Consider the following 16,885-nt stretch of genomic DNA (forward strand, 5'->3'; position numbering starts at 1 on the left):
ATATCATTTCATTTGATCATTTCATTTGATAACATTGATGCTCATTGTTTCCATACAGTGAACTGAACGATTGAATGATGTGTGTGTCCATATTGAAAGAAAGTTTAAAACATGTTTGTGCCAGCGATCTGAGCAGCAACCCGGTGGGCTTTAAGAGGTTTTATTCATCCAAAGAATTTCATTGCATTGCAGATCCACCTGTGGGCCACACACCCCCATCAAGGTATCTCATGGTGCTTGTAGGGGTTTAGGATAGGTCGGTATAGTTTTATTTCAATTTGTATAAGACCCCTTCTTTACAACACAGGTAATTTCTCAATATGTGGAGGGAGAGACTATGGATGGATGTAAAGTACATCACAACTTTGTTTGAGTTACATCTCTATAACCAATGGTTCCCAACCTGAGGGGAAGATGATACCCAGGAACCCATTTCAACATGCAAGCCTGAACTTACAACACGACAGTTTGGTGTTAAACGCTGTCAAAGTTAACATTATTTTAATTATTTAATTCATTTTAATAATGTGTTTAAAAATGGAAATTAATCTGTTATGGCCACATTTTATACTAAGTGACAGGCTAGAGTTCAGTGAAATGTTCAATGTCAATTCATGTATTTGGAAGACTTTAGCTATTTTTATACAATGCTTTACTAAGGTGGCACAATAATTCAATGTTTTTGAGTTAAAATGTCTTCATTTGGGGGCTTTTCCAAGCCAATATTGAATAATATTGATTGTTTGCAATTATATCAGCATATAATTCTGGCATGCTTTGAATATTTCTCTAGCTCTGACCCTGCTCCTCATGTTCATTTTAACAAATTTCACTAATTAAAACAAACGCCATACCTGTGAGCCATGCATGAGTATGTCAGAGCTGTGCAGGACTCGCAAATTTATATCTGCAATCTGTTAAAGTGGCAGTCATTTGTGAAAGAGACGCCTTAGTAGATCATCTAAATTCTGCTATGCAGAGACTTTCAGGCTTTATTATCTTAGCTTTTTTTCGTGTGAAATACTGGATCGTTATTCTTTACAGACCCTGCTTTGTCGTAAGGGGTCACAAGCAAAAAAAAGGGTGTTGGTGTCTGGATTACAAACTGGGCAAGTGCCCGGGGGCCCTGAAGGCACTGCATTGTCTGTAAGGCAATAACTTAAGTCTTGAAGAACTTGGTGTTTTATGTATTTGTACCTAATACTGACATCTTGTAGAGGTGCCCTCCATGTGTAAAAATGTTTTTTACTATCATAAATATTGTAGTTTATATTACATGGTGCATATTCTTAAGAAGATTTGTGTTTAATTAAAGTATTCACCACTAACTGGCATAACTGGCATGAGGAGATGTTACATCCTGTTCTTCTGCAGCTAAGTTAGGTGAAGTAAAAATTAACTTTGCTGGGAAATACATCAACTGTATCCAGACCATGCTCTCTGCCATTCATTTCTTCCTAGGCTGTACACTTTTGACTCAATAACTTTGTGTTTGAAAGAGGTAAATGATTACATCACTTGCGATGAATGTGAGTTTTACTCTGAAGAAATCTGACATGACTTGTCGTCCACGTACATTACTCATCATCCATTCAAATTTGCTCAATTTTATTACATTTTTTTTCATATGAAAAACAAAAAGAAGCATGTGCATGTGCAATCAATGTGAAACAAAAAAGCTTAAAATTAGTTACATTTGAACAGAAGTGTGTTATATGACAATATTTTTATGACATGTTATACAGATAATATTGTCCATAATAAAGGTGAACAGGCGACAAAAGGTGTAGTGACTCCTTGTAATGAATACATATTATTATAATAAGTTAACATGTTCACGTTGCTTTTAAACGACTGGTGGTTTTCAGAGGGAATAAATCAGTGTGGTCAGAACAAACTGAGGGTAAAGCATGGATTAATACTCATCAAAGGCCATACTTGCATTTCTTTTGTAAATACAGTTGGTTGCAAGTGATGGAGACTTTGAATACTGTATTTGTGATGTGATATGTATGTTTCTGGGGCACTTATGCATCTATTATGGGATTCTCCACTTTCTTTTAGTAGCTCTTCCATTAGATTTTAAAATATATTATTATTCTGAACATAAAAAATAACTGCAGTATTAAGGGGGAAATGGTTACACTAACAGTCAATTTCATTTAGAGATGTATTAACTGTTCCCTCCCATTGTGTTGTTTTGTATTTCAAATAGGAATAATTCCTCCTTAATCAATTAAACAAAAATCGCTCTTAATAATGTTTTTTTCTTTCTTTTTTCTTTCTTTTTTTTTTTTTAGATAATAAGACTTCTTGCCTCTGGAGTCAACAATGTTCAAACCTACGAAGTCTATTTTGTGCACTGGAGCTGTACCATAGGTTAAACTGCATAGCATCGTCACAGGCCCAAAGTAAAACCTGACATGGAGCCTTCATTCAAGAGAGGACTACAGTACCAGCACTGCCCTCAGCGTTCATTCATCCCATACATGCAGCAGTGACAACACAGTGTGCAATGGGCGTCGCTATTCATTGTGAAGCCCGTTTGATCCTGGATGCAAGTTTATAATGTCACTGTCAAACATCACCGGCCATTAAGGTGCATTTCTCCGACAATAAGAGACACTAAGAAATACAATTCAACTTTTTGTTTTTTTCATTTCAGATAAGTTTTTGATGTATAGACTGTAAAATTGTTTTTAATTACTGTCTGCTATTCACCTAAATGTTTACCGTGTGGGAGTTCCCATACCATTTTATTATAAAAACGATTTCTTTTTATTGTAACTAGTAATTTAAAACTTAAAATTAAAGGGGTGTTGTGATTATGGCAAAAAAAAAAAAAAACATTGAATGAAACGAATCTTTAAGTGAACTCTACCACTACCTTCTCTACACTAATTTAAAATTTAAAGAAATGTTGACATATCACTTTCGTTTAATATATTGCCATAAAATACACCAGAAAAGCATTATTTTACTTCAAACCAGTCCTGTTCATTTATAATGAATGCTCTCGAAGCTTCATTACTAACTCTGAATTGCGCAACGAGCGAAGCAGCATGTGAAAGGAGCGAGCATGCGGTTTTTAAAACATAATTTATGTGGTGTGTGTGTGGGGCGGGGCACCATCTCGTGAGATTCCGGTCCGGTTAAGACTCTTGAGCCCCCTTCACTGTTTAGGTGTCACCCTCTGCTGCCACAAAGGTGGAATTGCAGTTGAACTGTGGTTAGGGTGTATGTCAAATACTAAGTCACAGCATTGCTCTGAAGCAGGGGGGCCACAACTGAAACTTAATGATGGGCCATGGGTCAAAAGCAAACAAGATAACAAGTTCTGAATTTAACTCGCTGAACCAGGCTACCAGGCCGTAATTCTTGCGGGCAATTGTGCACTCTCAAAATCCGTCCATTAAAAGCCACAGATCGGCTCAGATTGTTAATCGCTGTGCTCAAATTCTGAAAAATAATAATCATCGATTTAATTTCAAATCATCCGGTGGGCCAAATGGAACCTTGTGCCGGCCCTGCTCTAAAGGCAACAAAGGGGAATACTTTTGGTTGGTGTAATTAAAGGCTGCAGGTGACAAAAAGTGCGTTGTTTTTTTAAAGGTAACGTAGCAAAATAGTGTACCCTATATGCAGCAATTTATGTAACAATTAGAGTATATAGCTTGTGTTTAGGTACCAGTTTTAGTCTTTTTTAAATCTCTTTTACACACAAATACACATTAAAAGACACAGATTCCATCAGATGCAAAGATTAGAAACAGACTGTTTCATTTTTATGAACACTTGAAATCACAAAACATCTTTAAAAATAGTAATTGGAATTCTATATCTTGATGGTCCTTCATTGATGATCCCTTTAAAACATAACATAATGGTAAATACATCTATCAACAGGTAATTCCTGCTGGATTCTTTGTTTCTGAGGAACACTCAACCACAGCATCTCAAGTATTGCAACAGCACTGCTTTGTCCCTTCAGTGCTTAATATATGCAAAGAGGCTAAACTACTTCTCAGAAATTACACAATTAAATAACACCAACTGGGTTGAGAATAATTTACTGAACAGGATTGAGTGGACTAGATTAAGAAACTATGAAAATGTTAACTGTGATTAAGGATTTAGGAAAGAGGTTCATTTTAAGAGGATCAGGACCATGTGAATTCTGACATTAAGATCAGAATCTTGAGGTCTTCATGTGTGGCGTTTGTTCTGTTACAAAGAGACACCTACCATGTCTCCACTGCCTCCCTGAATCACTCTCAATATACTGCTGGTCAGAGGTCTGTGCATATAAAGCATATACTTCTGTATTCAACATGTGCAGTATACACATAATATAAGAGTGTGCGTAAATCGTCTGTGCGGAGAAGAAGGTTGGTAAAAAAGTTGCATAAAAAGAAGTTTGTATATACTTTGGCTGAGGTTGTACTAAATTTAAGTCTACAGTTTTGTATTAAGGATACTGTTATTTTTCTCCTGAGGAACAGAAACCTCCTCCTCCTCCTCCTCCTCTGCCTCTTTTTTCTCTTCAAACGCCCCTAGTAAATCCCAGGACTGCGGAACTAGTTGGTGACAGAAGCCTAGCTCCGCCAGCTTGGACACTGCAATAATAGATATCACAGAGCAAAGCATGGCCAGAGTCCTGTAGGGAAAGTATTGTGTGATAACTCCGTCCTCCTCCCTCCAGCCAGGGTACAGGAGGATAGGTGGGATCCCCAGCACTGGCTCCCCGCTCAGCCCACGCAGCAGCAGTCCCACTACATAGCCGCTAATAGCACCGTAGATATTAGCACAGCTGAAGTGCAGCACGCAGACGAGCTGTGGGAGAATCACGCAGTAGAGGAGGTCCCCACTCAGCAGCCAGAGGGCGAACACACTGTCGTCATCAAAGGCCAGACCCATTCCCGCCAGGCCTACCAGCAGCACGCTAACACGGATCACCCGCTGCAGCTCTCGCTCCGAGGCCTGCGAGGAAGAGAGAGGAAAGGGACAATAAAAATTGAGTTCCTTTGCCTCATGCTGAACCAAACACACACACTCACGCACGCACACACCTGCTTCCTCAAAGTCGTCTTGTATATGTTTTGTGTGAACATGGATGCTGAGGACAGCAGTACAGAGTCCACTGAGGACATAACTGCTGCAGCCACAGAACCAATGCCTAACACTGATAACCAGGTGGGTGTGAGGTATTGCAGGGCCAGTGGCAGGATCTTTCCTGCCTCCCCTCGTTCAAAAGGAGGGGGTAGACCATACGCTGTCTGGTTCCAGTCTTAGAGAAAAGGAGAGCAAGAGAGAAGAGGAGACATAGTGGTAGAGAAAGACAAAGCCAGGGTTGAGAGGAAAGAAAATAATAGGAGGGGAAGAAGCTTTTAAGATTATGGTGATGGCATCAAAATAAATAAATAAAGCACTGGGGAGAAGGAGGCTAAATGTTTGAAAACAAGTAAATGTCCCAACATACCGATTATGACATGTTAATAGTAAATGCTCACACATACAAATGAAACCAAGATTATTATATCACCCCATGCCATTAACCATGGTAGTAGGATCTAAGTGTTAGAACATGTTGTCTAATTGAAAATATAAGTGTGTACTGTATGTGCACAGCTGAGTGTTTACACGCATGTATACCTGCAGAGGCAGCCACCGCTCCAATGACAACGGAAGGGATTCCCATAATAAAAACTGTCCCGGCAGCAGCAAAACATGTGACCTGAGCCTGAGCAGAGGAAGCTGCGGAGAGGATCCTCTGGTATAGAGCTTGATAGGCCAGTCCCCCCAAAGCCTACAACATACGCATGCACACACAAAACACACAAGCTTTGTCAGTGAACAACTTGGAAATTCATGCCGTTAACAAAATAGAGTTTTCTCACAGTTCTCAGACAGGTTAAACACATATTATTTCAATAAGACGAATCACTGCTGGATAACATTTATGTGTGCCAGTTCCAGCGCCCCGGTTTTGTGGCATGTTGGTTTACTAGCATGACTTAGTGGTAAAGGACAGGTTCACACTTTTTTGAGTCTTATAACAAAACTTACACGCCCATATGTAACTTGTAAGAGTTGTTGGTTGCTGCAAATGCCTCCCCTGTCCATATACTTGCCATAACGAGATCCCCTGCTGTTGCGATTCCAATGGAAGACATAACGTATAATCCAAACGTATTCTTTTTCAGTGGCCTCTTTGTATTAATATGCATTCAAAGTGAGACACTGTTCAATAAAAAGACTGGATTTGTGGATTTTTCCCCTAGCACTTACATTGGAATTACATAAGGAGGGAATCTTTTCGCTTCCAGTATGGACAGGTGGAATTATTACAGCACCAATAACTGTGTCAATGTACATATGAGCATGTAAGTATTAAGATTGACTTGGTAAACTGTGAACCTCTCCTTTAAATGAAACAGAGCCATCATCACTGTTAGTGGTGCTGTTCCTGAATGTCAAAATATCCACTGTCAAAAAGGCCACGCGAGCTACTACTGCTATGTTAAAAACATAGGGAAGAAAGTCATATTCTGTTGAACTTTGCTGCACATGCGCACACACAAACATGCACACAAGACAATCCTTTTTTATTAACATTTAAGTCTATGCTAACTACAGGATATTATATAGCAACAGTGACATTAGTTGTTGAGCCCAGAGGAGCAAGCCAGCTTTAATGGATATCCTGAACTGAAGTGCGATTTCAATAGGCCTTTTTCACAGAAGACATTTTGACAGGTCACAGAAGGAAAAGCACAGGTGTAAATAATAACATTAATTATGGCTGAATTCCATTTAGCTGCTTCAGATTGGACTGAAAAGCTCCAATGATGAATTACAGGCTTTCCGGGATGTATGGGAAGCCTATACTGAAGAAACAGTATATTATGTGGTGCAATGATACAGCTTAGGATGCTCAATTGCCTAACTCCACTACACACACAATGACACAAAATAACACTTAAAATCTAACCAATAACAGCATTTCATCCGCCCATTTTCCTGCATCTGCCAGCTTCAACTCTCCTATCCATGAGTTTACATTTGTTTGGTTGAGGTGGACTGTTTGTGAGATGTCAGTAACTGCAGGACTGAGTAGCAAAAAAGGAATACAGAGAAACTGAAACAGAGAAAAAAACAACAACTGTTACAGCAAAACTGTCAAGTCATCTATTCAATTTCTTACATTTCTTATCATACTTCATCATGAATGTATTTATGTATCTCACATATTGTAAGTCCCATTATTTCTATTGCCTTCCCACCATCCTACTCCCCCTCTCTTCTCAGTCATTTATGTCTCTATTGCACTCCCTCTGTATTTCCCTCCCTCTGTGCTTCCTCCGTTTCTCACCAGGCTGACAAAGATGAAAGAAAGCTGGATGATATCAGTATATGCAACAGAGTAGAGGCCTCCTAAAAATGTGTAGATGATGGAGACGGCTGCCGAGAGAATGATGGAGAGGGCAGACGACAGCTCAAGAATTATGCTCATCGTTCCTCCTGGAAAACACACAGAACGTTAAATCAGAGACGGTATACAAAAATGTAATGAGAGTGTTGAGATTAGATGTTAAAGCTGGCACATAAAGACATAGGTGCAAAGTATTACTTACCAAGAGCAGCAAGGATGCAGGCTACCCACAAAATATCACTGACCAAAGCAGGAAGCAGTAGTGTTGCAGTGAACATGTTGCCATAGCGATACTGAAATGGGTCCAACATGGTCACATACCGCTTCGACCTCATAGGTTTTGCAAAAAACAATCCTCCTTCAGAAACAGAGAGTACACAAGGAAATGAAACAAAAATATTAAAAATCATTAAAAATATTCAAATGATTTAAAGTATTCATTAAATCATTAAAGTTATTTTTCATTGGTTCCAGCTCAAATGTGAATATTTTCTGGTCTTCTATGATAATAAAGTGACACTCTTTGGGTTTTGAACTAATGGTCGGACAAAACAAGACATTTTAAGAAGTTGTCATGGCCTCTGATAACTTGTGATGGGCATTTTTCATAATTTGCTGACACATATAAGAATTAATCAAGGGTATAATCAGTAGATTAAGTGATAATGGCAGTAATCATCAGTTGTAGCCCTAGTTTCAAGTATCCTACATATAAAGTATTTAACATTTTCCCATTATATTTTGCCTGTTAGGTATGGACTAAAATGTCATCAGATCTTTTCTGCACACAGTGGCTCAGTTGTTACTAGTGCTGTCACCTCACACAAAGAGGTCATGGGTTTGGATCTGACTGGATGGAAAATGCCTGTGTACAAATCCTCCCTTTGTTCGGAGCGCCTTCCTCCTACAGTCCATAAAGAAGTAGGTTAGATGAAGAGAAAAGTTTTAAGTCGGTAGGTGTGAATATGTACGTGTGAATGTCTGTCTGTAGGCCTAGATAAGACAACAATCTGCTGATGGTGTATGAAAGAACCTTGACAAAAAATGGAAGTATAATACTGTTAGGAATATACAATCCTAAAAGACAATGTATGCCTCACCCTAAAAATCTGCGTTTTCTTTTAATAGCAATCAAAGTATTGGATTATCAGTTATTTAATTTGTGTAGCTTTTCATATGTTAAAAAACTAGATTAGTCATTGCAGACATCCACTTTGACTGAACTCTGTCTGAGTCTGAGTCAAGGATCTCTACCCTCCATCTTGTTCAGTGCATGCTGGGAAAGGTAAAAGCCCACAACAAAACTAAACAAAGATAAGCAGGTAAATGGTATGAAAAGATCAAATATTTATATATATATATATATATATATGTTTCGAAATGTACATGTTACCAGGGCTCCTGTATGTCTTGTAATTTTGAGTTTAAGAAGACAATCAGCAAAAAATAAACACACTCAAAAGCACATGTGACGTATCACATCCTGTGACACAGTGAATGCTGAAAATACAATCCCAGGGTGCCACTGCTAACCCAAAATAAAACAAAAAAACCTTCTCGAAACGCCAGATATATTTTCGGAATGGTGTAATAATCTTGCTAGGTTTGTACAATAACCATCACCTCTTCCTCTGTTGTGTGTTATTGTACAGAAAGCGTCATTTGTTTTAGATACTTACCCAAAAGAAAATTGATAATATATGCAGGAGGCCCCATAGCCCAGATGAGACCTTGAGTAGGAGAATAAACAGCCTCAGCAGTTCCCATAATGTAACCTCCACCAACCCATGTTGCTAGAAAAAAAACACAAAAATGAAGTGAACAACTGAGCAACAAAACACAGGAGGGAGCATAGAGCACACACAATAAGGAACACACATCAAGTACTACTAAATGACAGACATAAAAGTAAAAGTTCTACCTGTCATGGTGAAAACCCCAACCAGGACATTGATGTTGCGGCCTCCAACCATAGTAACTTCGCTCTTGCTGCCAGCAAATGTCTTCTCCACTTTCTTGGATTTTCGAGATGCCCAGATCCCAATTACCAGGATGACAATATAAAAAACCACCACAGCCACCAGTCCAGGGACGTTCACTGCCATGATTGCCTGGTTACATAAAGCACAGTCCATCAGTTACACTTACATATGACATATGAAACACAGTAGGTACAGCTGTTAGTTTAGCTGCAGTCAAAGACATATTTAACATCAAGGCTGTGCTACAACCCCCAACGAGAGTTAGTACTAATGTCTTTTGAACTTTCTGAACTTGACCTTGACAGGCTGGCAAGAGTTCTTGAACAGGCCTCCACCACACACCCGGTGTAGAGTACAGGATTTTTTCCTCCTTTACTCCCTGGTTAGGTAAAGTCAAAATGTGTTCATCCAATCATGGCAAACAAACATTTTTGACGTCAACCCGTCAACAACCACACAAGGAAGGTCTAAAATAGACAATAGTTACGTTTACCAAAAAGATGTACTGAAAATATTTGCATGATGCTAAAATGGGGTAGTGGACTTGCGGTTTGACGCTGTTGGTTGACATGTAAAAATAGGTTTGTTAACGATAATGATAGCCAGCCATCTGTCTACTTGGCTAGCTTGCTACTTATACTACAAGTTATAGGCCATGGGCTACTGAACCTGACAGGATTTAGTTATCTTGTTTGGTAACTGCCCTTTCTTTCCTGTATGCCTTCAGTGGACAGTGACAGCTAAGGACAGACAGGTGATTGCCATTTCAAATGTGATAAGTAATAAATATTATACTCCCTTGGCTGACGTGCATTAAATGTCAGATGGCACTGTGTGTTTATAATACAGCCACTACTGTGACAATGCATGTATGTAGCCTATAGGAAGATATAACATTTTTAATTTATAATTAATTGCATAATGACCAGTCAAAGGGTTATGGATAGCATCCAGTGTTCACCAGGTCTTACATAACTCCATAACTAAACAATGCAAATTTGTGCTGGCTCAATGGTCTCCCACACAAATCAAATATTTTTGTATTTCAGAATAGAATAACAGTGTTTCTGGGTCACTCTCTTACTTTAAATGAAGTGCTGGTCTACTTAGAACAAAATGCTGAAAACTATGAAAGACAAAATATAATATAGGGTGCCTCAGGGTAGATCCAATAGATCCCTGGGACAACAATCGGGCCATGATGGATTTACTCAATTATTATCTGGTAAATTACACTTCAAAGTTCAATCAGTTTATTTGACAACTATGCATTTATAGCCTACAACTTGTAGTACAAGTAGGAAGCCACCTGAATAGATAAATGGCTATCTATAATTATTGTTAACAAAACTCTTCTTACATACTAACCGACAGTGTTGGGCAGGGGTTGCGTTAAGGAAATATATCCGCCACTGACTGAATTTCTTTAACAATAACATAAACATCATCATCAACATATTTTTTTTAAGGCCATACAAAATAACTTGATGTGGCACTAGAGCACCCGGATCTCAAACTGAAACAATTGGACAGAATGAAAATAAAAATCCACAAAACTATCTTTGTTAGTCCTTACACAGTCTGGTTTGGTCAAAATAAACCCATGATTCACCGTGTTATATGGGAAAATATGTGAAAAGGGATACAATGGCCACAGCAAGTAAGCTTACATTAATGCACCCATCCTCTAAAAGTAAATCCACTAAAAGTGCTTGTTTTTGCCACTGACCGGCTCATAATTCTTATCTAACAATATTATGGAAAGGATCCCTATTGAGATATACCTTTTGTTCAACCAGAAACAGCCGTAATATCACTATCACTCGCCACCAGACTCCATAAAAACATCATAACAAAATAAAACTCTGAAACAGTCTTTGTTAGTCCACTGTACTGTACTCTGGTTCTCATTTGTAAAACCTAGGCTGTAGCATAACCCTATCATTTAACTTCATTTTGAACTATATTTACAACCGACAAATCCTTGCTGATGAAGAAAGATACACTTCACTTGGCCATCCCATTATTGCTGGGTAGTCATTAGCACGGCAAGACTTAAGCAAGAGTAATATGACCAATGTTCAAAACACGTGTATAGTACCACCTGCTACTTGAGATTGATACAGAGCGATGGCATGACCTGAATTAACACCTCTGGGCACATTCCTGATTGAACGAGTCATATCGAGGCTGTAAAAGAGGAGGGGGGTAGAGGAAAGACCCAAGAGAAAGTAGCCCACGCATCCTCAGTTTAAGCCTGAGACCCACAACAAAACAAACCAGCTGATTAAAGCTCTAGTGGGTGTAACATTTAGGAGGCTCTTTTGGAAATGGAATACAATATTCATAGATATGTTTTCATTAGCATATAATCATCTGAATATAGGAATCGTTGTGTTTTTGTTACCTTAGAATGAGCTGTTTTTATTTACAGAGGCCGTGGGTCGCCTTCCGTCCAACTGCTATGTTTCTACAGTAGCCCAGAATGGACAATCCAAACACTGGCTGTAGTTTCACGGCCACCATAGTTCCCTCCTACACACGTCACAGCCCGTTCTCATTCCCAGGTCGTGAAATACTAATGCGAGCTGTGTTCAGTTAGTCACAATCGGCAACTTCCCCGCTCGATGCCACTAAATCCACACCATCAAAGAGGGGCATCACCCAGGGATGCTCCATATGGATAGAAAGCATGTAGCCAGGGTCACGCTACCATCGAAGATCCTGATGTCACGTCCTTTGTAATTTTTCTAGGAATTAGTTTTTTAGCAACCCTTGGGGAGTTTAGATTCTTCAGTTAAAAACACAATTCTTCAGGATGGTTCCAGTATTTTCAAATCCTACCAGGATACAGTCTTTCTTGCCTAGAAGGGTTTTGAAATAGTGTGTAGACCTTCATGTTGGGAAACAGACTCATTCATGTTTTATTTTAAATCACAGATCCATAATTTCCTACTAAGTTCACTGTCGGTTTCCTGTAAAGAGCTATGTGATCTAGGAGTAATTGTAGGGAATAAAGTTTCTTATTTTAGTTTGAGTTTACCAGAATAATTTCCTTGAAAGAATTACTCCAATTAAATAAAGTTGCAGAAAATATAGTTGAGCAGTTAACTATAGTTTGGTTGTATTTCTATTTAGCTTTCTGAGTTCTTTTACTCACATTGCATACCCCACTGTAAAATTCATTAACTAAGTAGTGTAGTTACTAGGGTGGAAAATTATCTTTTTAAAACGTAAACATCTACCAGCCACTGACACATAATTGTTCAAATTCCCCAGCCAATACTTTACTCAATAGTAAATCATTATTTAATAGCCACTTAATATTTTACCAACATTTGGCTGGTGGTAAGTTCGAACCTGGATGTAATTTATGATCTGTAGTTTGTTAATGATAGACAATCCAGCATTTTTTTTTTTTGGTATCAAGAGCAGGTCATCTTAACACTGTCTGTGTCAACATGACCTATAAGAAGTATCTAGCTAGGTTAACTGTTATGTAATTATTTAGTCCTTAAAGGACCAGTGTGTTGGATTCAGTAGCAGTCACTTCATTAACTTTGTAACTCTGTGTGTTATTTTATACCGTTCAATGTGTCATGCATGCAACTCTATGGTTTGATCACATAGGTAAATACATTTCACATCACCAGGAGACATGTTTGTTGTGTGCTAGTTGTGGTCCTGTCACTCAGGTCCCTAATGATGGTGTGTTTAAGCAACTGTATTTAAGCCACAGCTGTGAACAGGCACTCGGCCGTGGGCATGGGCCACACTGATTTGCCTCCCTTCCTCTGGTTCTCGCTGGAGGTTAGAAGACTCTGGAAGTCACGGTTGGGGGTCTACCTGGACACAGTTCATCATAGTTAATAGTGGAAATGAGCGAATATAACATGGATATATCTGCACAGGGGGGGGCAGGATCTTCTAAACGACTTCCGACACCATTTCTCAGCCAACAAATCTGGTTCTATCTGGAAGGGGCTCAGACAGATGACTATCTACAAACACCCGCCTCTCCATCAACGACTTCCTGGCCAACGGACGAGATCGATTTGAAAGACAAAGGGACAGTCCTGATACCATCCCCCGTGACACCCTCCACCATCCCCATCTCACTAGCTCCCCCATTCGCAGCTCAGCAGGAGCCTGGGCCTCTCCACAACTACACATCTGTGACCACCCCCTCCTCCACCACAGTGACGACTCTCTGCCTCCAAGAGAGGGACGTCAACAGGCTCTTTAAGAGGCAGAACCCCCGCAAAGCAGATGGACCAGACTGGGGAAACATGTCTCTGACTCCCGGACCATCAGCACCGGATTCCTCCATGGCTGGGTTCTTCGTCAGGCCCCTGAAAATCGCAGACGACACCACCTTCATTGGGCCAATTTCTGGTGGAGATCCCGCCTACAGGAGGCAGATTGACCATCTGGTGAAGCCAGATCAACCTGGAGCTCACTGCTCTAAAGGGGGAGATGGTTGTGGACTTCAGGAGGAACCTACGACCCACGACCTCTAGTGGGAGCTGAACAACTGCAGAGGATGTACTGCCAGCCTGCCAAAGAGGATGATGGTGCACTTCTACACCACCATCATCAAGTCCATCCTCACCTCCTCCATCACCATCTGGTACGCTGCTACCACTGCCAAGTACAAGGGCAGACTGCAGCGCATCATTTGCTCCAGTAAGAAGGTGATCAGCTGCAATCTGCCATCCCTCCAGGACCTGTGGTCCAACTATGGTGGCCCCATCTGCAGCCAGTGTTTGTTCATTCTGGGCTACTGTTGAAACATTGTGGTTCAACATGGCGTGATACGCTGTGTCTATAAAAAAATAACTCATTCTAAGGTAACAAAAACACAATAATTGCTATATTCAGGTGATTATACACTGATGAAAACATAACTATGAATATTATATTCAATTTCAGCCAATGAAGCCTCCCAAATTTTACATACTGGACTTTTAAATCCACCAATAAAATACAAAAGAAGAAAGTGACCTGCCATATCAGTAGCTAATTTAGCTATCCTTGTGTCCTAGTGGCCAGAATTGAAAGCTAATGACTCGCCAACCCGGCAATACCTGATCCAGTGGGTTACTACCATCACATGCTAATTTCCAGCCTCAGAAGCTAATGACCAGCCCATCACCAAATGCGAATAGGTGGCTTCTCACTTCCCAGCGCCAGCCTCTCAGTTACCGCCACAGGATTAATACTGTAATCTTTCGCACATTCCTGCAAACTGTACAGCTTCCATTTAAAATAATATATACTGTACATATTATCTAGTATTGTCTTTATAATATTATTTTCATACATTATTGTACATTTCCTATTGATGTTTCTAGATTTATGGTACTTGTTTTCATGTTTATTTTGTTTTATTCTTTTTTTGTTTTATGCACCAATGAATATTATATTCCATCCATTATATTTCATTTCTGCCAATAGAAATATTACACACTGGACCTGATGTTTGATTTTTATTAATTTAATTCCATTTGAGAGAGTGTATGAACACCAGTATAGTTTGTCATTAAAAAATGCTTGTTAGATTTAGATTGATTTCAGAAAGCTTCTACTAGCAAAATGAATGTCAATCTTGGTAGAATCCTTATTAAATGTGTCATAATATATTAAATGCACAAACGGATTATATTAAATGCACAAACAGTACAGTAATGCAGTACTATCTAAGATGGTGACACATTTGTATATGTCAAAGATATGGACAGTATGCAGAAGATTATATACTGGATATTTGACAGAATTTATTTTAATATGATATGATATATGATATGATACGATATACAGCTCTGGATACAGATCCATAAACTTGTATACCATTGGATCTTTCTGGATACAAGTCCTTTTTGTCTAGCATAAATTATATTTAAAGCATTTTCTATCCCTTAACTAAGTCACAATGTAAAAAATGCTCTACTACAAGTACTGGAATATTACCAACAAAAAGTACTCATACAGATGGGATTGCCCCTCTCAGAGTAATGTAATGCTGGATTATTCATGTTACTGTTATTAATGTTTAAGCAGCATCTAATTGCTGGTGGAGGTGGAGTTGTTTTACCTACTGGAACTGGTTTCACCTACAACAATACATTTTAAATTTATAAGCTACATGTATGTTGCAATGTAACCATGGCTGTAAAAAAAAAAAAAGAAAAGAAAAATGCGGTGGAGTAAAAAGTAGGCCTACAGTGTTTCCCTCAGAAATGAAGAGCATTTCTCCCTCAATGCAGGAACAATGAAGGGTTTAATATGTATGTAACATCTATGCTCTGTCGAAACGGCGTTTTTGAATGGTGGTATAACCAACAAATTCCCGTTTAAATACCTTTAGAAATCCCCCTAAAACACCCCCAATCCTCCAGGGTGTGTTCACAGATGATTTCTCTGTCATGCAGACTCATAAGAAGCATCACACCATATCTCCTCTCATAAAGAAAAGGCGATTTACCACGACCGATTTAACACAGGCCAGCTAACAATCAGGACAAGAAATCACCATCGTAGCGTCAAATCCTTATCTATACGGTTATCGATTTATTGAATATTGGGGTGTTTTTTTTTTTATTGTATCTAACCTAGCAGCTTAACATGCTCAGGTATCTAGCTACACTTGTTCTCTCGGTCCGGCTCTATAATGAAACGCAGCATCATGCTATAGACCCCGGTTAACGTTAGTCCCCATTTAACTTGTTAGCTGGCTTAATACAACCATTATAACCCGTTATAAAAACCCGCAGTAGAGGGAAAAAATTAAAAATAAAATAAAATATTAACACAAGCGCGGCCGAATGAATTGGATTGATCCAACCTGATTTTAATTATGATATTGATGTGTTTAATAACCCTAAAAATAAATTTGATGTTTAAATTGTGTTCCCATGTGGTAAACTAACGAGACTTACCTTTCGGAAGAACCGGAGTCCTGCGAGCGCACATCTGCTGCCTGCAGTGAGCTTCAGTGTCCTTAATCTCGCCGCTGGACAATTCTTCTCTTTTGTTGTCCCTTTGAAATGTGATACCTGGGGTCGTGTTCAGCGCAGTCCAAACGTGGGAAAACGTTTTTAGAAAAAGAGGTTCAGTAGCAGCGTGTGTTTGCAAATGTGTGTCAGCCACCACGCTACTTCCTTTTCATTTATTTTTGGATGACTAAATCGAAAGCGTTGCAAAACATCTTAAACGCCTTTGTGAAAACGTTGCGCATTATTGCAATCGAACCGCTGCTTCAAAATGGTTGCAAACCGGTGTGGTGGTGAAGAAACGTTTTCCCCTTGAACGCACCCTCGACGGAGGGCCATAATATAAGGCAGCGCTATCTATGGTATTATATTGTTAGTTATAACCTGTCACACGTGATCCTCATCAAAAAAACAACAACGTGGAAATACAGCATTATGTCTAGTTTAAACCTTAAACGCTAATGTTGTTCCACTGTGTT

At 39.2% G+C, this 16,885-nt stretch overlaps 1 protein-coding gene across 2 annotated transcripts; it reads right to left on the reverse strand.

Annotated features, from left to right (window-relative positions):
- Positions 1 to 1,597: 1,597 nt before the first annotated feature.
- LOC118331057 (high affinity choline transporter 1-like) lies at positions 1,598 to 16,665 on the reverse strand. 2 transcript variants are annotated; one of them, XM_035665829.1, is made up of 9 exons: positions 16,353 to 16,665; positions 9,354 to 9,543; positions 9,112 to 9,225; positions 7,635 to 7,790; positions 7,373 to 7,521; positions 6,992 to 7,138; positions 5,653 to 5,806; positions 5,070 to 5,287; positions 1,598 to 4,980 (listed from the first exon to the last, which is right to left on the reverse strand). In XM_035665829.1, the coding sequence occupies exons 2-9, from the start codon at positions 9,535 to 9,537 to the stop codon at positions 4,456 to 4,458; spliced, it is 1,647 nt and encodes a 548-aa protein (XP_035521722.1). In that variant the 5' UTR covers positions 9,538 to 9,543; positions 16,353 to 16,665; the 3' UTR covers positions 1,598 to 4,455. The 2 variants fall into 2 exon arrangements, with proteins under 2 accessions (XP_035521722.1, XP_035521723.1); XM_035665830.1 differs by lacking the exon at positions 6,992 to 7,138.
- Between the last annotated feature and the right edge of the window lie 220 nt (positions 16,666 to 16,885).

This window comes from Morone saxatilis, unplaced genomic scaffold (genome assembly GCF_004916995.1).
Source record: "Morone saxatilis isolate NCDOM2014 unplaced genomic scaffold, NCSU_SB_2.0 Contig2, whole genome shotgun sequence".
Taxonomy (NCBI): domain Eukaryota; kingdom Metazoa; phylum Chordata; class Actinopteri; family Moronidae; genus Morone; species Morone saxatilis.